Consider the following 24,519-nt stretch of genomic DNA (forward strand, 5'->3'; position numbering starts at 1 on the left):
TCAGTATAATTTTGAAGAGGCGTTATGTTGAAGAGGAAGTAGGAGTAAAAATAGAATAGGTTTATATATTCCATCCGTGACAGTGGATTAACTCTTGGGCTTCAGTGTGGTAACATAGATGTTCAATGAGCCGAAGGAGAGCTCTGTTCATGAGGCTAGAAGTCTGATCTGTCTTCTCTTCCATTGTGTCTCCAGCCCTCATCACATGGTAAATGCTCCATAAGTACATTTGATGAATTAATGAGTTAGTGAGGTCTACTAGGTACCTAAGCAAATTGTTCACCATGTCAGTTTCACAAACCTGGTCTCTGACTTGGACTTCATCCCACTGGCACTGGACACCTGCCCTGAACCCTCTCAATCAGGTCTTACCAAACCATCAACCTCTTAACGGCCTCCTCCCTTAGGGTTGAACCCTCTCCACTGAATACTCTCTCCTAATAAATAGATTATTTATAATTGAGATGCCCCACATGACGTTCAATCCCAGTTCTACTCTATATCTGTGCCTCTAATGCCTCACCAACAAAATTTGAATTCACTGGGAGTGGAGTATACCATATAGGGTTAGAGAAATGTACAAAACTGGGTATTCACCTTAGTAACCAGTGCCGCAGTGAGCACAGCTCTCCCTGTCCTGATTTGTACTTTCATTTAGAGCCTGATCCAGCTGGTCTCAGGGTCAGACCTCTCAGAGTTATGAACAGCAGAAGGGAGAACAAGGAAATAGATGGAAATTAGAGACAGCATATTTTACTTCACTGTAAGGAAAAACTTTCTAATGGGGTTAGAAAATTACCCAAAACCTTCAAATATGGACTGTGTGACCACCTGTTAGGAGTGCAGTAAAAGAAAGTCCTATATTCAAAAAAAATTAATGTATACCATATCTGTGGCAAATGCAGTGGGTGCTGTTATTTAGTTAACCTTTCTTATTCCACAGACGTCTTATGGTCTCCAGGTATGCAATCCAGAGAGCTGAAAATTAATTGGTTAATAACAATCAAAGAAGCTCATACATCTAAGCAGGAAAAAATACCTTTTCTTTAATGCCAGTAGTTTTTATGGGTGAGTTGTCCAAAGTGTAATCAATGTTTGTTATATTTCTCTCAACACAGGGTGTATAACTTTATACAGTGTTTGGGCAATGACTCTGGGCATAAGATATTTCTTCTTGTCTGGCTATAGTGTGTGTTGCTTTGAAAAGGCAGCATTGTGCAATTGTGAACAAATTTTTAATTTTCTTCCCCTGGAACATTTATGTCATCTTGGGGAGTGCCCAGATATGTTCCTGAAAAGTTGAATATACATTTAACTTTTGAGAATGAAATTGATTTCAAATGTTTATTATTTAAGGGAATTATCTACTTTATTCTCTTATGGGGCAAATAATTACTTGCTCATTTTTATTTTTGGTAAATCTCAATTTTAATATATCTGCCTTGCTTTCCCTAAATCTGTAGTTATTTGCAAAACTGTAGTGACACTGTACTAAATCACCCCCTCAACATTAATGACATGTGAGGACATTCCTGAATTTAAAAAGAAACCAGTGAGTACCATATTTGTAAGGCAAGTTTCTGAATCCCCAGCAATTCTATTAATTAACCCTAATCTTTAACTTTGGAAAGTAATTAAGAGAGATTATTTGAGCCCCTGTTATCACAAGAGAATCGTGGATGAAATTCCATTCAATATAAGAGCAAAAAGCATAGGCTGGAGAGAACACTGGATTGACAGTTTCAATCAGCAGAGTGAAATCCTGCTTTTCTTTCAAATGAGTTGATTTTGGTAAACTGCTTAGCTTCCTTGGACCTCAGTATTCTCATTGGAAAGATGGCAGTAAAAACGTCAGCCCTTCTTACTTCACAGAGTTTATCAGGATCACATGGAAAATGTTATGTGAAGACATTTATTTTGTAAAGCACAAAGTAAGTTTTATAGCAAATCTAATTAACTGTGTGGTGCCTTCAAAATTTCTCCCAGGCAAGGTCTCAGGATGAATCCTACCTTTGAAACTCTGTCATCTTCTCTTGGAAGCACTGGCAGCAACGATGAGTCATTGAGAGAAATGTTGTTATTATTATAATAATCATAATAGAAATTAGAATAGCATGGACAGTACACACAATTAATATTCATACTTGGGGGGCTTAGAACAAATCAGAATATAAATCCCAGTGTGAGCTGCCCATAGGCAATGTTTCCTGTCTGTTCCCTCTCTCCTCTTTTCTAATTCCTTTCTTTTCCTCTAAGTGCTTCTAGATTCTTGTTCCTCAAGCTCTTGGCTGGCATTCTACCCCAGGATACTGGATTTGATATGGTATCCTGCTTTGTAATTTTGATTTAACTGCCCTGCGTTCAAAATATGCCACATTCTCAAAAGTCTGAATTAGTAACTAATCTATTAACCTGAGGAATGACAAACATTGACTGAAGTCCTGTTATGAGCTGAATTGAATGAGGTATAAATGGGAGATCTTGACTTTGATGTCACTGTGCCCTAATGACATCCTACACAGTTAGAACCTTCAGAACTTTTCCCCAGAGGTAAGAAGTGGAAAGGGCACAATTTTGGCTAGCAGACTGTTTTGTATGACTTAGAATGTGGATTAAGAATTGATTAGTTGCCAACATTTAAAAATATAAAGATACCTTATAAAGTTCCAGCTTTCTGACTTCTCTTAAATATCAGAACATGTAGCAACATTGGGTCCTCCATGGCAAAAATAGCAGTGACTGAGAAGCAGCTGTTCCTTTGGGAGGGCAAGCTGTGTTCAGTGTACCAGGATCCCCACCTGCTCCACTTCATTTATTTATGTCATCTGTATGGCCTCTGTAGAACCTGAGCTTGTGACCCTTGATAAACTCACAGAAATAACCTAATTAAGTCCTATCTCATAACCAGTTAGTCATGGTTGAAATCATAGACAGGTGGTTTAAGGTGAACATATGTCGTTGATCTGTTTCTCTTACTTTGTTAACTGTTTTGCCAGCATTTTAAATGTTTAATTGTATGTCACAAACTATAAATGGAGCAGCAGTTTATAAGGGGATAATCTAGGGTTTTGTTGAACTTTTATTTTTAAATTTCAATTTAGACCTGCTTTGAGGTTTGATCTGCAGTTCAAAGTAGAATTTTACCAGCTTAGTAAATGTGAGTCTCAGGCATGTTCCAAACTCCACACTTGACACATTCTTGTGATGTCATAGTACTTGAAAGCATCACTGAGGTGAGATTTTTACAACATACAGTAGCCGAGAATAAAGGGCCTCCCACAAAATGTCACCATGCATGATATATTAGAGGCAGAGAAGGGTCTTAGAGACTTGGTGTTGGTAGCACCCTGAAGCTTCTAGAGTTTTCTGAAGGCTTCACAAACCCTTTCCTTCATTCTCCATGCCCAAGGGGAGAAAAGTTGCTATGGATAAACTAAAGATGAGGAAAAATGGAGCCATATTAATAGAAGGGGGCAATTTAGCAGGAGGATTATAAATAATATTGTGTGGGAACTAACCTTTCCTTTTTTTCTTTTCAATTTCTAGGGCTCCCTTTTCCTCAGATCAGAGGGTTAATCTGGAAGCCTGGAATTTACCTGTGGGCCTACAGAAAGGGGGCCAAGGCTTGGTATACTTCAGTGAAGGCTGTCAACCAGAAGAACAAAAGTTATCTGTATGATTCCATATGGTCTGGAACAGGGCACTAGGCTAGAAGTTCCTCATACAGAGGCTTAGAGTTGAAGTATTTCTGAGTCTATGCAAAGAAGAGGACCTTGCTTGTGTGGCTATGGCCATGGTGGGTGACTGGTCAAAGAATTGGGGATCTTGGGTTCAAAGACAGATAATACCTTGACATTCCTAAGAGAAGAGCCTCTCATATGTCTGGCTTGGAGCCTAATCATCCCCAACCAACTATCCAATTATCCACTGGGCTAGATAGACAGTGGTTTACCTAGGGAGAGGTGGCAGAGCAAATGCCAAGTGAGAATTTCATTTGAGACATAGACAACAACCTCCTGCACAACTAGTAATTCAAGCTCTCTCTTGGGACCCATAACCTGGTGAGCTTATGGCTCAATAACATACTGTGTATGAAAATGTTCAAAATCGTCATGGACGAGCATGGTGATGGAGATTCCAAACCTCAGTCTAGCATTTCTCACTTGCCTTGAGTCAGAATGAATTTAGCGTAATTAGACAGAAAAAGATGGATAAAAATAACTGCCATGGTAGTCACAGGGAAATGACAAATGTGCAGCAAGAGGGAAGTTACTTTTTCTTCTTGACAAACTCACAGACAAAGTACATGGTAAGATGGCACTCTGTGTCATTCCACCTGCCTGAACTCAGCATTTCCACACAGTCCTCGTGGCCGTAGGGGTCGCTGGGCTCACCCTCCTTCCAGTTGCTGTAGTTCTGGAGTGGAGTGTTGTCGGTGAACACGTACTGGCCCTCTCTCTCAAGGTCGTTCACCCCGATGAACACCCGGAAGAAGCCACTCTTGGAGACGTAGTCTGCCAGGAGCATGTTGGCAGCTTCATCCTTTGGCATGGCTAGCATTCCACCCCGGACCCGGCAGTGGGTCAGGGATTCCCTGTAGTTCTTCTCCTCCTGAACGATGTAGTAGAATTTCTCTTCGGTTTCCCTAATCCCTGCTATGACTTTGCAGCAAGGAAAAGAAGAATGTGATTATATATGTCAAAAAGAGAAATGCTAAGTATAAAATATTGCTAATTTAAATTCATTTATTCAAAGTTTAAAATTATTTTCCAAGACCCTATCATGAGGTGGGCACTGGTTCAATATTTTCTCCACCTTTCTAGTTGTCAAATGGGGAACAAACTCCTATCATTGGTCCTCCCTTGTCTTTTTCTCCTTCACTTCCCTCACAATGTGAAGCATAGAGCTATTTTGACAAAGATGTGTTATATGAACTGTCACTCAGCTCATCTCAGACAGTTTTTCCCCTCCTAGTTTATGCTTTTGCCACACTTACAGTTCCCTGAGCATGACCTTCTCTCTTCCACTTCCGTGCCTTTCATGGCTGGAAGGTCTTCTTACTGCTTTATCCGGCAAATTCCTACCTGTCCTTTAGATCTTAGTGGAAGTGTTCTCTCCTATAAGAGCCTTTTCAATGCTCCTGGACAGACATGAGCACTCTTGTGCATTCTCCCCTATGTTTCCATTGTCCCTTTCACTTCACAACACTTGACACATTCTAGTCTAATTGTTTGTGTGTCTCTTCTACTGAACTGTGAGCATCTTGAGGCCAGTGACCATGTCTTTGCCACTCTGTAGCCTCAGTGCCTGGAACAGCATTAGGGGGTGGTAAAGGCTTATTGGACTGATATGGAAATAATACAGAAGTTTGTCCCTATGGGACAGATTCCTAGATTGTGAACATATACATCAACTGAGATGGTCTATACTTCACTCCAGGTACATGAAGTAGACTGAGCTTCTGAGTAAGATTCAGGACAGAATTGGGGACTCAGAATCATCCCGAGCTCATAATATGCTATGTACGTTTTGGCCTATGGGGGCATCTACATACATCTTTTTAGGGTCTATAAGTTAAAATTTACAAATAAATCTATGAGCACTCAAATATTAAGGACTATTGTGCTATGTTGAACCTCTGGGGTCTGGTTTATTCATTAAGGTCCAAGTCATGTCAGATGAAGCATCTTCTGTAGGTTATAACCAGAGTTTTAACTGAGGGTTAGTTCATATCAAACATTTCCTATACCTTTAGTATCACAAGATGAGAATGGACACAAGATGGCATCTGTGTGCCTCCAGTACTGTACAATAAATATGGCTGGATTATAATAAATAAAAGTACAACAAAGTGAAACCAACCGTAACAGTAACTAAAACAGTTCCCTCATTCATACTGTCTCAGGAGAGGGCACATAAGCCCCACTTTAGGGGCTTTATTGAGAACTTTAATAGGGAAATACAAGGGAAAACAAAAATGACTGATATGGAAAATTGCACAATTTAGAGAAATGCATAATGTTCCTATTGATTTGCACTTAGGGTAGAGGAGTCATGAAACCTGTGTTCAGATCCGTGCTCCACTGTTCATTAGCTTGTATCTATGTGTAAGATAATCTCTCTAAGCTTCGGTCTAATCATAAAAATTAATATTATTCCAAGTACTCAAGAAAGTAGCTGTTGTTTTTATTGTGACTTTTATCTTCTGAGATGCTGGCCGATGAAAGCTGGGCCCTTTTTTTTCTTAAGGCCCAGCTAGCCAAACGCTGCCTCTTCTTCATTCCCCTCTCTCGCTAAAGCACCCTTTAGTACCCATAGGAACGCACATATGTATGTCCACAGGAAGTGGACCTGAAGTGTCCTAGAATGAGTGGATAATTAGGATTTTGAGAGACCTTTAAACTGATGACACTATCTCAGTAGGCCTTTGCCCAAATTATTTCCCGCTAGGGATGTTGGAATTGCAGTGTTGAAAGAGATAAATCCACGGATAAATAGTACAAAGCAATAGAAGAGACTCACCATTCTTGACAAACTTCATTGATGTCTTGAGGCGAGCCACACTGACATCCAGTTGTCCAACAACTTTTCGGTATCTTCCGCAATCACAGACAGTCCCTTTTAAATGACAAAGCTGTGAATTCATGTTGAAGCACAAGCAGACTGGTTGAAAAGAGCAATTGCTCTCTTCCCAATATTTACTGTCTTCTTCTAGTCTTGCTACATCTCTCTGTGAATGGCTATGCTTTTCATCTTTTATTTAAGACAGGGTTTCTGATATACCTTGTCTTTAGGAATTCAGAAAATATCTTTTTAAATATTTTAAATTAGTTAAAACACACTTCTAAACCAGATTTTTTTAAAGAACAGTAAATATGACTAACCACTGTACACATATTCTGGACCATTTGGCATTTTTGTTGAACACAGAACATACCAGTCTCAGAATAAAATCTTTACAGCTTTTAAAAAACATATTTCTAGCCAGTCTTCTCTTGTGTTACTGCATTGTTCACTGGCTCACACAACTCTGCCAAGACAGGAGAAAACTTTCACAATGAAATAAATGTTAATTCTGATTATCCATTTGGAGTATAGCTTAATGTTTCAAGGACTAAGTTTAAATCTTGTGAATAGATCTATCTTACAATTTCAAGAGTCGGTTGTTCCATTTGTGGATTAACTATGATTTTTAACTTCTGCCATTAATTCCCCTTTGCTCATTTACCTTTTCACTTACCTACTGGTAATGTGGCAGAGAAAGAATTGTAAGGAAAATTATGTAAAATTCAAGTGATTCCCAGATAACCAACAAGGGCCTGCTGTATAGCACAGGGAACTCTGCTCAATATTATGTAACAACCTCAATGGGAAAAGAATGTGAAAAAGAATAGACACGTGTATATGTATAACTGAATCACTTTGCTGCACACCTGAAACTAACACATTGTTAATCAACTATACTCCAATATAAAATAAAAAGTTAAAAAAAATTCAAATGATTCCCTTTTCCTATTTAATGGCTGCTTCATGTCAACATTTCCATTTGCTTTGTTTCTTTGGTTGTTGAAAAGCAAAATGAATTCTATTAGCCAAAGGAAAAAAAAATCTGTGGCTTTATTTATCCACATTCACAGTTAAATATAAGGAAGTTAAAAGAGCTCCTAGAATTAGTCTGCACTACACCTTTACGGATAGAAATAATTGAAGCTCACCAAGAACAAGCTACTTTTTCCCTTGCATCAAGCGCTGGAAATAGACCTCTCTTTCAGTAACAGGGAGAAGCTCCCCGGCCATTGAGGCATGTTCTGTAACCACAGGGCCTCACTGGATCAGGCCAGTTTGTTGCTGGCAAACTACTTGGCCAGTATTTGGCTGAGATGTTGGTGGAATGTAAGACGTGCTGGTCCAATTATTGTGGCCCTCGTGGATTTTCCTCCTCGTCTCGGAGAATGAGGGCTGCTTCCTGATGTGCTGGGTTTGCTGCCTCATGGTAAGCATGGGAGGGGTGGAATACACCATCCTCCCCTTCCCCAGAGGCTTGGAAAGTCACCAGCAGATAGAGAGGAAATTTTCATTCTTCCCTTTCTTCTGGCCCAAGGAAAATGAGGTTAATCCCACTGAAAAGACTATTGTTTTTCTATGAACTATATTCATTTTTAAGATGAATAGATTTGGAATGATGCTAAAAATTAAGAAGAAAAACTAAGTATATTATACCTGCTTTGCCTTTTCCTCCAGGTATCCCAGGCAAACCCTTTTCCCCTTTGTCACCTGAAGAAAAACAATAGCCATGACAAGAACAACTAAATGAAATAGTGTTATTGATGAACAGAATAGAACACATAAAATCTAATGAAATAAAATTATTTCAGGCAGACAATATCTTATACACGTAAAATAACAGGAAAGAGGTTTTAAAATTCATTGCAATATCTCCAACAAATATTCCTTGGTTTTATAAAAATAATTTGATTTTGAGTTGGCTGTACAGGTACAATAAATCAAACAAGTCTTAATTTAATTAGATGGAATTCAGAATTCCAGTGGATGTATAAATGTTTAAGTTTGTGTCACTGATCTTCCTAACATGTTTTTATAATGTGGCCTTCTGGGCAAAGCTAAGACAATATTCTGCATGTTTTTAATTTAAAAAGTGCCATTGTTTTACATATCTGGATCAACTGATTAGCACTACACAGTGTCTGTGTATTTATTATGCCCCCAAGTTCTTCCATGTGGCTTTGCCCTTGGATTTTCAAAAACATGTATCGTGCTTTTTCAATTTAATTCAACAAACACTTACTATTTACTTACTCTATGCAAAACAGAAGACTTGCTTGGTACTTTGAAAGGGTATAAAGAGGGACAAGATTAAACATCTGGCTTGAAAGAGTTTATGCTTTTTGGAAGAGATGTGATGTATGCAAATATCCATAGTATAAACTTGTGTCCAAAATATTATACTGACATATCAACCTTGATAATTTTCCTCTCTGCTCTTTTTTGTATTTGACCCTTTTCTTGTTCAGCCAGAGACATCCACAAAACAGTTCTCAGAGAATCAGAATTATTAAACCAGAGAGAAAAAAAATGTTGAATTTTTTCAACTTCAAAATAAGCTCTTGAAGCCCACATGAGGCACAATAATTGAAAGCAAAAGCTTTTGATTTATAAGAGGAAATGTTTGCCTGAAGTTTTGGGCCCTGAAGTTCTCTTTTCAAAAGAGAAGACCCTGATAGAAGTAAAATAGAGTTTATGCTTCAACGGTGATCTGGAAAAAGAATAAGAAAGAATTCAGGGGGATGAATACAGGATGAAGGTCATCCAGGCTAGAGAAGAGTATGAGGCTTACTCTTGTAGGATAAAGATGTGGCCAGGAATTGGGTATATGACCGAGGGAGCAATGTAAGGGGCAATGGGGTCAACATTGAGGTTCTGCCTAACCTCTTCCTTTCCCAGCAAAAGGGAAAACCTGGGAGCCACTCTAAAACCCAAAGGGTTCCCCATGTTGCCTGCCCACTAGCTATTCTTTCATCACTGTCTGCTGACTGCTTTTCATTGAGTCCTGTACATACTGGCCACTGATCATGCAGAAAGGCATGCCTGCCAGGGCCCCCAGGATTTGCTGAGCCTTTCCAAATTGACCCGTGTGGACACTTTTCTTTACAGTGATGCCAGACATTCATGAGTTCCCCAGACAAAAGGAGAGGAGTCCTTGAATCCCCAAATGTAGTTTAAGTATGCTGGGGAATGCCTCAGAACTTGTACTAGGATGAAATGAGACAATGGTGAAATCTATGACAATGGAATGTGATAAATATTATGAGAAAGACCATGAACAGAGATAACATACCCTGTCCAATGCAGAAGGGAGTTGGAAGAGGTAGTGCCCCAGCTGGAAGAATGAAGGAAGGCTCTCCTGAGGAGATGGCATTGGAGCTTCAGCAGGTGAAGGTGGGAGCAACATAGGAAACAATGTACAGCAGAGGTACAGTTGGGAAAGAAGCATAAAAATATGCCGAGCACCCTGATGAGGAAGATTGATCTGGACACACCTAAGCTGCGTCCTGCAAACTCCTCATTTCCTTTATATGTAAATTGGAAAAGATAAGACTAGATTTTGAGAGTGTGTTAATGGAAGAAAAGGAATATATACTTGCTGAGTGCCAATCATTTGTCAAATACTGTTCAGATACTTTATAGGTATTATCATATTAAATCCAATGAGCTAGGTACTATCATTATCTTTATTCTACAACTGAAGATATTGAAGATCAGAGAGGCAAAATAAATTGCTCAAGGACATCCAGCAATTCAATAGCAGTGCTGGTATTGAAACCCAACCACTTCTGACTCCCCAATTCATGGTGTTTTTCAAATAACAATGACTTAATGAAGGGAAGCAAAGTCTTCAAAAAATGTTATAAAAAGTTGAAAGGAATATCAGTCCTATCATCACCAAAAGCAATATGGACTTGAAAGTTCATATGAATATGGCTTAATTTTTAATTAAAAATAGTTTCTTTTCTTTATATGTGAATCCTTTCAATTCAACATAGGTTGAAAATTGATTCTAGTTCTGCTATGATCCTAGTTCTGGTCTAAGCCCAATAATGAATATTTTTTAAAAAGCATACATAGAGTATTTGCTTTAGAAAATGATAGGTTTGGTGGGACTTCCCTGGCCGTCCAGTGGCTGGGACTCTTTCACTGCCGAGGGTACGGGTTCAATCCCTTGTCAGGGAACAAAGATCCTGTAAGCCGTGCAGCACGGCCAAAAAAATAGGTTTTTAAGGAAAACAAAGTGCACATAAGAAACCAAGGAGATGAGACATTAGCACCATTGTCTACAAACAGAATGAAATAAAGGAATTGCCTGGTAGGTTTTCAGAGAACGTAAAGACGGCTGTGGATCAGAGTAGGGAAAGATTCATTGAAGCAGTAGCCTTTAACTGGATCTTAATGTGGGAAATAGATACTTGAATTGATACATGGATTTTTTTTTTCTGAGAAGATGTAAGCACTGTGACTACTTTCCAGTATTTTGACATGAATTCCTTTCCATTTTTTTAACAGATGGGAAAGTCAATGCAGTGTGGTGGAATGCAAAACCATGCAAGTCTGAAAAACCAGGGCTTGAATCTTGACTATGCCACTTAATAGCTAAACATGAACAGGTTACGTAATTCCTTTAAGCCTCCATGTCTTTCATTTTTAAAGTGGAATAGTGGTACCTTAAGTCATAAGATCATTAAGAAGGATAAATTAGATAATGTTATCATGGGATTAGGTCTGTGCTTGACTCCCAGAGGATGTTCAACCAGTGTTAGCTTCTGCCCCCTAAATCAGAGTTATGGTAAAGAAAAGTGTGCCAAGTACTTAGCCAATTCATGGTGAATGTGAGCTCAGAGTGTCTACTCCCCAAAACGAAATCTGGTTTAAAGCATACACAAAAACTTATTTTTGACCCATAAGTGAGAACACCTCTGTGTTAACTGTCTTCATGTTGAAGAATTAGAGATTGCCTTTAAACAAACAAGCACCATAATACTTTCACTGTAAAAAAGATTATTAACCTCAAGTAAAAGCATCTATTTTGTCGTGAGATTGAATTTACCTACACTAAATCATCCTTTCCTATTCCTGAAATGAAATATTGACATCCAGAAAGCTACCTTATCCATTCAAGTGACAACATTAAGGTTAGCCCAGAAAGCTGAGATTAATCTGAGTCAGTGAAAAATTTAGAAGGACCAATGACAAAATGAGAACAATACATTTCAAAGTTCAGATTAAAAATGAAATTTATCCGGGTGAGCCAGAGCACTGAACTTCCATTTTTTTTTTGAATTCCAGGACACCCTCATAAATTTGAAATTCCAGGACATGACATAGCTCTGGAGGAGAAAAAAATCTTAACCAATGGTGAAAACGGATGTTAAGGGAAAGTGGTACTTAGAAATAAAGAGTAGAAAAGAAGGTCACATCATAGGAAATAATGTATATCATTTATTTTTTCATCCTTAATGCAACAAACATTTAGAAAGTTTCTACTGTATAGTAGACATTAGAATAAAATGGTTAAAAAGCAGCATCCTCACATACACTTTAAACAAAGAGACGTGATATAGCTTTTGTTCATTTGTTTCCTCCAGAAATCTACGGTGTATTGGATGAAACAGACAACCTAATAAGCCATGACGATAATAAACTGATGGAGGTGTGTGCTAGGTGTGTAGGCAACTGAGTTTGAATAAGGAATTGCCTGAAGAAGATAAGGTTGGTTAACCCTATCCGTTCCAGACTCTTACTTCTCCAGTTTTTGGAAGTTCATCCATTTTAAGGCTCAGAAAATCATACGAAAACTTTTGATCCTACCCCTTGACTCTGTCATCCACCACCCTTCCTTCCAAAGTTGCCTAGTCTTATTCTATGAAAGGATTAAGACCAGGCTCAAGATCATGAACTTCAACCCTCCTGGTTGGAGTCTCATCTAGATTTGGCACATCTAAATCTAGGAATGTGCAACGTCTAGAATAATTAATGAAGGCCTTGAATTCTGGACGTGTTCATGGCAATGACTTAGCCTCCCACTCTACTTCTGCTCATCTCTAGGGCAATACTTGAGATCTTAACCTTATATAACTTGGTCGCATCTCAGAAATCTTGAAGTCCAACATCCCACACTCTGGCTACACCTTTCCCTCCCTTTAACCATTTGTTAAATGAAGCTGAGAGAGCCAGAAGCAGATTCATGATGTATTTTTATCTGAAGCTTATACAATTTGAGGAGACTTCTTTAAAAAAAAATACTAAATTACAAATGACAAAGTACTTATAAAAATGAATCCTTATTATAAGAAAAGAAAACTAAGTCACTAAATTTTAAAAGGAGCCAATTACCACATTACAAAATTCACTAAAAATCATATAATTTTAATAAAAGAATTTTGCACTTCTATAATTCTTTTTTTTCATATATTATGTGCTGCATATGTTTGGCTGCATTCATATACATCCATTGACCTATGGATAGGTGCATAATTTCCCATTTCAAAAAAAATATCATCTTTGCATAATTCAAGTTTGGGGTCTGTTTCTGCATGCTGTATTCAATTCCATTGCTCTATTTGTCTCTGCACTAAATCAATACTATCTTAACTGTTTAACTTTATAATAAATATTTAAATGCAGTAATTTAAATCTTTCACTTTTGTTTTTATTTTTCAAGATCGTCCTTGGGTATTCATGGTCCTTTTCATTTCCATATAAATTTTGAATTGGCTTATCTATTCCAAGAGAACTACTTCTGGGATGTTAATGAAATAGCACTGAATCTATTGATCAATTTGAGGATCATCTTAATAATATTGATCATCTTAATACTGAGTCAACCAATCTATGAATGTAGCTTTACCTCCATATCCTTAGATATTCTTTCATTTCTCTCATTATCAACATGTGGTGTTTGTCATAGAGAGCTTATGCATCTTTTGTTGGATTTATTCTTAGATATTTGACCATTTGATGCTATTATAGGTGGAATCTTTTTAATTTCAGTTCTTAAAATTGTTTCTAGTATTTAGAAACAAAATTGATTTTTATAAGTTAAGCTGTCTATAAAACTTAATACAAATAGCTAATTTCTAGATTCTTTTGTATTTTCTGGGTATGTTATCATGTCATCAAGAAATAATCACCCTCTTCTTCATTTCCAATTATTATGATTCTTATCTCTTGTTCTTGCATTTTCGCTCTGGCTGGCACCTCTTCTATAATATAATGTTTTTTTTTTAACATCTTTATTGGAGTATAATTGCTGATTAGACTTGGTGATGAAGGCTATGCTCATCTCATTTCCAATATCAGGAGAGAAGTGTTCAATATTTCGCTACCAACTATGATTTTTAAATAGGTTTCTGTTGTTGTTGACATTCTTTTCATATTAAATGTTTCCCTCTATTTCTAGTTTGCTACATTTTTTTAACACGAATGGGCATATGTTTAATTAAATGTTTTTTCAGAATTCCTGGAATTTTAACTGGAAATTTTTGTTTTTGAAATGAGAAAAAGAGTGGCATTTCCTGGGCTACTCATCTCTGGCAGACCTTGAATTCCCAATTCAGTTTGAGCAGCTTTCTGCTCAAGTCTCTTAGTCTCTTAATGCTGCCTCAAGTATGAATTGGTAAATGTGGAAAATTAGCACAGGATGTAGAGCTTACCTTAGCGTGGCTCCCCTAAAGTCTTTTTCAATTTGGTTGCCCTCTCATGCCTTCAGATATGGTTTTATTTATTTTTTGACTCAACTAGTCATGCTTAGCAGAAGGATTAATGCAGGTGAATCTCTCATGGCCCGTAGCAGAAACCTGACTTTAATTTTTATTATTAATAATGTAAGAAGTTGCTTTCACCTTCACAACTTGTTATTGATGGTGTATGTAAATTAAGAATATTGTCAACTTTGAGAATACCTCTGTAAAGTCTTGTTCATATCTGAGCTGTTAGATTTGGAAAGTTTTTCCACAGATTAACTCTGGCCTGGTACATTTCAAGCCTTCTTTCTTTTGCACAATCGACAGATTTCTTGGGCTGAATGCCCCGGACACATTCTTATGATGATCTGACTTCTGCCCCTGCACTTTTTCATTATGACTTTGGATAGAGCTGCACAGTCGGTGGTAGGAGTATTCTTGGAAGTTATTCTTACTTTGGAACTGTTAGCAAGAACTTAACTGTACATGGAAGTAACTGCAAACTACACAGATATATCTCATTAAGTCCAAAGGAAATATCTCCCCCACTCAAGTTCTTCTTAGCTAGCTCCCAAAATACTTGTATCCACTCCAAAAACTGATACAAGGAGAAGTATGTTGGAGGGAAGTTGGCGCAGGAGACACTGCTCTCTCTCTCTCTCTCTTTATTTTTTTAAGGCTGTTATTGTCTTTATTTTGTCCATGAGGGAACTGAAGCACAGATAGGTTAAGAAATGTATACAAGGTCACATGGCAAGAAAGACACTGAGTCAGGATTGAAACCCAATCATTCCGATTTCGAACCTCAAGAGTTCAAATATTCTGCTGTATGGCAGCCCAAATAATCCATGATGGGAGATGTTCACACCTTAACAGATGTGTAAACTCAGGTTGAGAACACAAAGGAAGGGTTCAGGAAAAGCTTTATAAAGAAGTCTATTTTTCATGGTCTTGAAGAATAAGTGGTATTTTGACACACAGTGATGGACGAAGAGGTGTGTAGGGGTAGGAAACTGTCTGAGCAAAGGCAGAGGGCAGAAGAAGGCACCTTGGCATGTTTGGGAAACAGCAAAAGGAGACAGTACCCTTAATCCATGCATTCCAATGGGGACAGTACCACCTCATGGATGCAAAAGTCAGTGCAGGGGATGTGAAAAAATCTTACTCTTTTTTAATATATAAAGTATAAATACACACAAACTACATAACATATAGTCCATGGATGGTGTTAAAATTTCACGGAGGGGTGGGCAAGAAGGAAAATATGTCTAAAAATCTCATTAAGGGGGTAATATGTCTCAAAAGGCTTGTTGGCAAGGCATTGATTTTTTTTAAATGTTGAGAGGCACCATTTTGATGAGTTAAGGTTATTTTACAAATTTCACCAAGACTTGTGGCCATGTGAACCCATCGCCGAGGCTCCTCTTGGCGGCTTGGGAAAAACCCAAACAAGTGCGGGGCTCTGAAGCCAAAACATCAGCTTCATGGTAAAACCACCACAGGTACATCCTACAGCAGGACCATGAACTATGAGGGGTCCATGTAGCTCTTCTTCAGCTACAAGGATTTCAACTTCAAGTGAATATACACTATACGGTGGATATAAGCCACTGGATCAAAAGGAACCATAATAACTTCTTTTCAGTGGTACTGCCTTCTATTTCTGCCCTCAAATGCAGGTCGAAGGAAGTTTCTCAAAGGAACGAACTGGAAGGTGTTCCAAGCCACAGAATGAGAGGAGAGGGGCCATAGCCTCAGCTCAGCCTGTCGTCCATCAACCTGCCCAGGAGAACACACTGCTGGCCACTGCTGGTTTAACTATGCAGCTGCTCAAGCACATATGGAAGGCTGGAGGGGACATCGAGGCTGCAGAATTCTATTACCCATAGCACTGAGTTTCCCCACTCTGCACCTTTGCACAAGTATCTCTTGCATCTTCCTCAAATGCTTTATCCCTGTTTCCATAAACATGTTACTATTCTTCAAGACCTCAGTCAGCTCTTCTTCATACCAATCTGGCTTTACTCTCTGACATGGTTCCTATAGTAGTCCTGTAGTTATGCAGCATTATACAGTTGACCCTTGAACAACACGGGTTTGAAATGTGTGGGTTCACTTATGCACAAAGTTTTAAAAGAAATATATTGGGGAAGTTTGGGGAGATTTGCAACAATTTGAAAAAACTCACAGGTAAACCACATAGCCTAGAAATACTGAAAAAATTAAGAAAAATTTAGGTATGTCATCAATGTATAAAATATATGTAGATACTAATCTATTTTATCATTTACACCATAAAATATACACAAACTGATTATAAAAAGTTAAAATTTATCAAAACTTACAGACACGACTACAGACCATACATGGTGCCATTCCCAGTTGCGAGAAATGTAAGCAAATGTAAAGATGTAGTATTAAATCATAACTGCATAAAATTAACTGGAGTAAATACTGTACTTAGGTCATAATTTCGTAGCCACCTCCCACTACTACTGTGGTGAGCTCCAGTGTAGCAAGTATCTGCTTAAAATGCCCCTGTGATGCAAATCATCCCCACTTGAGCCCATTCTCCTATGCTCAAATAAATTGTGTATCCAGGTAAAAGGAGATCACTTTGTAACTTCAAACCAACAGAACGATGTCTGTACAAATTGCTGAATATCAGAAGCAATAAGGGAGGGTGGGAGGGAGGCTCAAGAGGAAGAGGATATGGGGACATATGTATGCATATGGCTGATTCACTTTGGTGTACAACAGAAACTAACACAGTATCATGAAGCAATTATACTCAGTAAAGATCTATTAAAAAAAAAAAAGAACCTGCTACCATTGTAGTGCTTTAGGAGAATATGATGGGCTAGGGTGCTTAGATAATAAAGGGGAGGCTACCTCTGTTTTATAATATGGAAGCAGGAACCTGCAGGATCAGGATATGACTGAAAACAAAAGGATGTATATACACACACCTCAAACTCCTATCCTATTAGTAGATCTCAGACACAGACTTATTATTATTCCACTCAGATTAAAAAGGAATATTATACTGCCCTCAACTACCTTGAGTTTTATGAATAATTATTTTCTACAACTGAGTGTGCTTCATGGTCATGACACCCGTTTTAATTGCATAAAGGATTATAACCAGTAGATCCCAGGAGAGAGTTCTGGGTAGAGACTAACTGAACTTTATGTTTGAATCTGTCCCTGAATTTCAGTTGAATTTTGCTCAAGGCCTTTTTTTAAAGACACATTGCTTACGTATGGAAGAAACTGCCAACATAGGAGGAAAGAGAAAATGCGTGTTTTAAAAGAAAGGAAAGGAATCGTTTTTCACGGTACAGAACATTTCAGCATATATCGAGGGTAGGTTCAATTGGCTTTAAATTGCTCCTGGAGGATAAATAGTAAAATGTAGCTTACCCTTCCTACCAAAGGGCCCGGTCTTGCCAATATTGCCTTGATCTCCTACATCACCCAGTTCTCCTTTAATTCCTGAAAAGCAAAGCATGTCATCTTTATATCCTAAGGTTTTATCTTCCCTTTAATGATGTGCCTAGTATATGATATTCACTTGAAGGAAATACTGAAAAGTGCATTCTTCTATCTGTGGTATATAATAAACATCCTGTGCTATATTTACTATTTTAATAGCATTATAATGTATGTATTAAAATTAAAATGTGGGTGAGTGTGACAGTCCTGGGCCTGATGATATTAAAATGCAATATTTCTAAAGACCTACAGCAGAGGATGTTTAATCTAAAGGTCAGATAAGGAGATGAGTGAAAAAATTCTTGCAGTTTTTTCGAATTCTATTCCTCCTGAGATCCATTTTGGCTTCACTTTGGGATTCTATTTCCTCGCTACCTTAAAACAAATTGGACTAGCTTAGCCATTTTTTTCAAAGGGGAGGGAACATACAATCATAAAACCTAGTGATTAAAGGGACATCAGAGATTGCCCCACCAAGTTTTCATCCAAAAAAATATAATCAGGGGTTCCTGAGTGCCTACAAAATTGTTACTAATTTGCATTTTTAATCTATGATTATCTAAACAATATTTACCAGTTGTAAAGCTATCTAGTTGTGAGAATAATTTTGCAGTTGATTGTACATAATTATAGAATAAGAAGAGTTGAAATCAGCATTTCTCAAATTGAAGTCTCAAAATCCTATGAGTCTTTTTCTCTCTTTAACTTACTGAAGATTTTAAAATCAGTGGTCTAGGGCCACTATCTTGTAGCAGATGGCAAGGAATAGTTCTAGTGCTCGGAAGGCACGCGCTGACACATCACAATCCAGAAGCTGTATTCTGGCGAGGCTGAGTTTTGGCCTGTGAGTAAAACCATTCCCTAATAGCCTGTGTGTTATATTCTCATTTTCTTTTCTCCTGTTCTTCCCATACATACCCCACCATTTGCCAAGAGATCTTGGAGAAAAGTGAGTAAATCAATGGATCAGACAGCTCTTTCTGCTCTTGCTTTTCTTTCCCCTCACACTCTAAGCCAGCCGGCCAGAGGTGCTTAGCATGGCATCTGAGGGGAGACACAGCGGTGAACATGGCTGTGTTTCTAAAACTCAGAGTTTCTTAGATATTCCCAGAGACTGCAATTCCCCAGGGCTCCCAGGGTGTTCCTTTCCCACCAGCCCTAAGGATGAAGCTTGAGAAATGTGTCCGAGTCTTGTCGACAGGCAATCTCATAGGAACTCTCTGGTGGCAAGTAAATTCATCTAGGAAACACATCTCATGAATCTTTGGAGCAGAGGGCATTATGAAAGCTGCTAACTTCCAAGGCAAGTCCAGTAGAGAGAGAGAAAAGTGTCAAAGTCATATCATGTTACCTACCTTTTGGCCCCATGCGTCCCACTTTGCCGTGCTTTCCCTCCTCTCCTGGATCTCCTTTTTCACCCTCATCTCCTTTTGAAATGGAAAATGAATGATGAGTGGAGCAGCTCAAATAGGAACATAAGCACAGACTCCCCAGGAAAAGCTGAACATGGTTAGAATCCATCCCTCAGCTCAGTGCTGGGCTTACAACTTCGATTTGATTATGTCTATAGGCCCATGTGAACGGGACACTCAGGGAAAGAGAAGAAACTCCCATTAACATTTTTCTTTCACTTCTCCCATGTTGTTGGAAGAGGTAATCAAGAGGATGTGACCACTGGTTGACCAGCAAGCTAGACCCTGGCAATCAGAGGCTCCTTACCCTCTCCCCTGTCCTTGGAATGTATGTTCCACCCAGTTCTCTTAGCCCAAGTCATTTCAAAGATGCAGCCTTGAGACCACCTGGACTGAATACATGCCCAAACCCAGTTAAGGCATCTATATAAACCTTTAAGATTCTGGTGGGTGAGTGCAGAGATCGACTAGTCTTAAGGCCACTCAAGACGAGCCTTGTAACTTCCCTTGCTTATTAAACCTCGCACCTACCAATCTGGAGTGGCCTGCCTCTTTCTTCATCTCCCCTTGCCCTCTGTGTATGGGGCCAGTTTCAGAATTCACCGAGGAAATTCCCAAAATTGCGAACCAACACACATCCAAATCTGTATTTAAAGAATTACACTTATTGGCAAATCCCTGAGAAGTTTGTTTGGCCTAGCAAATCTTGATTCTTGCTGGAGAATCTGGCAAATTCTGGAAGCCTGTGCATGTATATATATCCATATACATGAATATCTATGCACAATATGTATAAATATATAATACAAATATATATATATTTATATATTATGTAAATATATATACATTGTATACATATATAATAGATAGATATGTAAACATATATATAAATTGATAACCCTCTGACTACATGCTTGAGAACCCCCAAATCATAGGCATGGACCTGGAAGATAAGAGCAGAAGACTAGCTAGGAATGGGGAACAGCTGCAAAGCAGTTCTGTGTGAGCAGTGGCTATTCTAGTCATAGGTGGGTCTAGCTCTAGCAACTTACCCAGTCAGGAAGAACTGAATTAGTGGTTTGATGAAAGGTGTCCCGAACTGTGAATCAGGAATCCTGGATTTTAATGCCATTTTAGTCACTGATGGGTTAAGCAAATTTTCAAAAGTCAGTGACTGAGCTTATTGGCTTTGGAGTGAGGTAGATCTGGAGGTTCTCAGCTCTACCGTTCAGTATCTGGAGAAAGTTGGCTATGTCACCTCCCTTTATGAGCCTCATTTTCGTTTCCTCTAAACTGAGCTAATAACACCTACTAAAGAAGGCTCTTGAGAAGTTTAAATAAGATATTATGTGTGAAAGACCTGGAATGTTGCTGTACACCTGAAACTTACACAACACTGTTAATCAACTATATTCCAATATAAAATAAAAATTAACAAAAAAAGACGTGGAATATAAGTGCTTAGCCATGGTTGCTATCATTGTTCTTTCCTTTATACTTCAGGTTCCTCATCCTTAATGTAGAGATAACCCCCACCCTCCCTAACTCTCCCAGTTGTATTAGGATCAACAAGGTAAGCATGTGAATGTGCTCTGAAAATAAAGAGCACACCACACAATATTATTAAGACGAGCTACCTGCCTTATCACCACAGCAACCTCAGGACAGGAAGGCATCCTCGTCATCACCAGTGGAAAGTGGTAGATAACAGACTTCGTAAGACAAAAATGAAATTCCTGGGATTAGATTAGATTAGCTTGGGAGAGAGAATGTTGAGGTGTTCATTTATCCAGAAAAAGCATAACAAGTCATTCTCTACTTTTTTCGGAGAATGAATGTTAATATTTTATTTTTTTTAGAACATTAATATTTTAAATGAAATAATATTTTAAACGGAGCAGTTAGATTTCCAGGTTGTGAGATTGGTCAGGCATTGGAACCCTTCACACACGAAGCTCTAGTATCTCCTTCTGGGGAAGGTTTCAAAATAAACTGCACAGATGATTTGTGTGATCAAACCAGTGGGGTGAAGTGGATGAGCTAGATGGTGTTTCTCTAGCTAAAGTTATTCGTGACTGTTTATCAAGCAGTTATCCTGGGTGCCAGCACTGTGCTAATGTGATCACCACAGCAATTCTAGGAGGTGGAAACAATTACTGCTCCATTTTCTGAATGGAAAAACTGAGGCCCACCGAGGTTAAGTTGTTACCCTGTTGTCGTAGAGCTTGTGAGTGATAGAAGTAGGATTCGACAATATGTATGTCTCTGCCTCTCCAGATCCCTACTAGCAGGTAATTGTTCCTTCTAGTCTAGGATTCCGTGACTCTCATCAGACCGGGGATTTTACAGAACTTGGCACTGTGCCACATTTTTCAGGGAGAAAAGTGGAGATACAGAAAGTGAGTCTTGTTTCTTTTTAAATAAGATGGATAGTGGGGAAGATGAAACCAGCTCAAGGTCTCAATGACTTAATTCATAGGGAATGTATCCTTGAGGTAATTTAGTATAAGTCAGACCTGGCTTTCTCACTCATGAGCTGAGGGACCCTGGGAGGTCCTTGACCTTGGGCCTTGTTTCACCCGTTTGTAGAATGGACAAAATAATACTTTTTTCAGAGAGTATTTTTTGTTTTTTTTTTCCTGCGGTACGTGGGCCTCTCACTGTTGTGGCCTCTCCCATTGCCGAGTACAGGCTCCGGACGTGCAGGCTCAGCGGCCATGGCTCACAGGCCCAGCCACTTCGCGGCATGTGGAATCTTCCTGGACCTGCGTCCCCTGCATCTGCAGGCGGACTCTCAACCACTGCGCCACCAGGGAAGCCCCTTAGCTCCATTTTACAGATGAGAAAATGAGGTCAAAGAGAGGTTCAATAACTTCCCAAGGTCTCATAGCTCGTAAGTAATAAAGTCAGAATTCAAACCAGGGAAAACGCCTTCAAAGCTTTTGTTCTGAACAAGGTGTATGATTGGGAACAAATTTCTGTTTTAACATTTCTGGGTTTGGGAATTGCTATTCTGCACAACGGGACCAAAGATGCATGTCCTGCTCGCCAAAAGGCAAAATCAAATTCAGGCATGTACGTGGTTTTTTAATATAATCATAAAACGACACTAGTGTGAATTATTGGTGCCATTATTATTTCTTCTCTCCCCCTTCTTATGAGCTTGCCCATTCATTTTGAAGCAAGTATCTAACTGGAGGCAGCCAGGTGAGTGACTCAGTCATCTGCTGCTCCCTGGTGGTTCCTGATGGAGACCTGGGAGGGTGAAAACAGGATTATTATTCTTCTGCCCTGTGTGCCTGAATCCCAGCCTGGTGGTGAGAGGGCTACTGGCAGCGATGAAGTAAACAACGTGTACCCTTGCCTTCAGCTTGGGTCCCAGCTTCATTTGATCTTTGGGACTTGTTTTAATGAGAACAGAAGAGAGGCATAAAAGCAGGCTTTGGAAAGGATCTCCCACATGACGCACAGTTGTCTGCTTTTACCCTCTTGGCAATATTTCATTGGATTAGTAGGGCAATTTAGACTTACTTTCCTTCTTTTAAAAATAGCCACTTACATTTTAAAATTAAATGAAAAGCTATAAACTGTGATGAACTAATTTCAGTTTTACAAAAATTATTTGTTTCAGCCCCTGCCAGGCCACCAGCTTGCTGTGATAATCTCTCCAGCAGAATTCCAGCAGAGCACACAGCTGACCAATTTTTCTTAGGTACAATTTTTTTCCCCAAAAAGCAAAAACTCTTTTAAAATGAAATTCTAGTTTGAAATGAAATAGCCGAACCTAGGTCATTACCCCTGCTCAAAGGAAGTAATTATTAAAACTTAGTGAATTGGTTTTGGAAATGCCAAAGAAAATTCACTGGAAGCTGTACTTTTCCCACTGCCAGAATAATCTTATGGACTGGGGGCAAGTTGTTAACAGTCCTTCTCCTGGTCAGCCTTGGAATTGAGTGATACAGGTGTTATGGTATGCTTTATCAATGAGGCCAGATTCCTACCTAAAATATATCCTCCCCAACCCTACTTATGCCCTTTTTCCATGTATGCTGATTGCATCTTCATTTTTGGAAATTTTCATAGTTGTATCAGTTATCATCTGGACCTCTCATATATATGAGATACACTAGTAAGGTCATAAAGTGGACCGCATCCCAGTACTTCTCCTTCCTCAATCACGACCTCATCATTCCACAGAAACATAAAAAAGAACAAAATAATGCTATTTGTAGCAAGATGGATGGACCTAGAAATTGTTATACTGAGTGAAGTAAGTCAGTCAAAGGCAAATATCGTATGATATCACATATGTGAAATCTAAAAGAAAATGGTACAAATGAACTTATTTACAAAACAGAAATAGAGTCACAGATGTAGAAAACAAACTTATGGTTACTGGGGGAGAAGAGGGGAGGGATAAATTGGGAGATTGGGGTTGACAGGTACACACTACTGTATATAAAATAGATAACTAATAAGGACCTACTGTAGAGCACAGGGAACTCTACTCAGTACTCTGTAATGACCTATATGGGAAAAGAATCTTAAAAAAGAGTGGATATGTGTATATGTATACCTGATTCACTTTGCTGTACACCTGAAACTAACACAACATTGTAAATCAACTTTACTCCAAAACAAATTTTTTTAATATAAAAGAAAAAGAAAACTTTTAGGCCTCACTGGGACCTGCTATTGTTTGCCTTTCCTCTATTCACCCAGGTTACCAGTCCCTCTGTGCCTCCACCGACCTCCCCATAGGTCCTGGATCCCTTCAACTCAGTCACATTCACAAGGCTCACCCTAAGGAAAAAGGAGTGCACTGCACTGGAGAAAAGAGCTCTGGAGAAAGTCATTTCATTTCTCTGAGTCTCAGTTTCATCCGTAAAATGGAGGAAAAAATCCTTACGTCAAGGGATTGTCAGAGACTAAAGGAGACAATGCATGAGAGGTGTTCAGCACAGTGTCTGGTGCTTGGTAAACTCATCTATTCTTGTTTTAGTGAGAACAGAATGGAGGTACAAAAATGATGATGATGATTACGATGAAAGGTCATCTCTTTTGAACCTATTTCAATCCTTATTTTAAAATCATTACTTACTTTTTTATTTGACTATGCATTTTTTTTACTCATTACTATGAAGATTTTCACACAAAGATAGCTAAGTAAATATACACCCATTAAAGATACTGAGGTATCTTTAACAATTAACAAGTTGGCATTGCTTCATCTATTTATTTTTACTGATTTTTTTAAAAGTAAATTATAACCAATATTTCTCAAAGACTTCAGCAAGTGTCTCTAAAAGGTAAGAACATTCTCCTATGTAAACAAAATATCATTATATCAATCTTAC

At 38.6% G+C, this 24,519-nt stretch overlaps 1 protein-coding gene across 2 annotated transcripts in view; it reads right to left on the reverse strand.

Moving 5' to 3' along the window:
* Positions 1-1,060: 1,060 nt before the first annotated feature.
* COLEC10 (collectin subfamily member 10) overlaps positions 1,061-24,519 on the reverse strand; it is a 43,318-nt gene continuing 19,859 nt past the window's right edge. The window contains exons 2-6 of one of the 2 annotated variants that reach the window (XM_082600764.1): positions 19,106-19,177; positions 17,679-17,750; positions 8,221-8,274; positions 6,523-6,618; positions 1,061-4,661 (exon numbers count right to left, since the gene is read on the reverse strand). In XM_082600764.1, coding sequence (XP_082456890.1) covers positions 4,270-4,661; positions 6,523-6,618; positions 8,221-8,274; positions 17,679-17,750; positions 19,106-19,177 — 686 coding nt within the window. In that variant the 3' untranslated portion in view covers positions 1,061-4,269. The remainder of the gene's footprint in view (positions 4,662-6,522; positions 6,619-8,220; positions 8,275-17,678; positions 17,751-19,105; positions 19,178-24,519) is intronic. The other variant, XM_082600765.1, reaches the window with a different exon arrangement.

This window comes from Mesoplodon mirus, assembly GCF_964341445.2.
Source record: "Mesoplodon mirus genome assembly, chromosome: 16".
Classification (NCBI taxonomy): Eukaryota; Metazoa; Chordata; class Mammalia; order Artiodactyla; family Ziphiidae; genus Mesoplodon; species Mesoplodon mirus.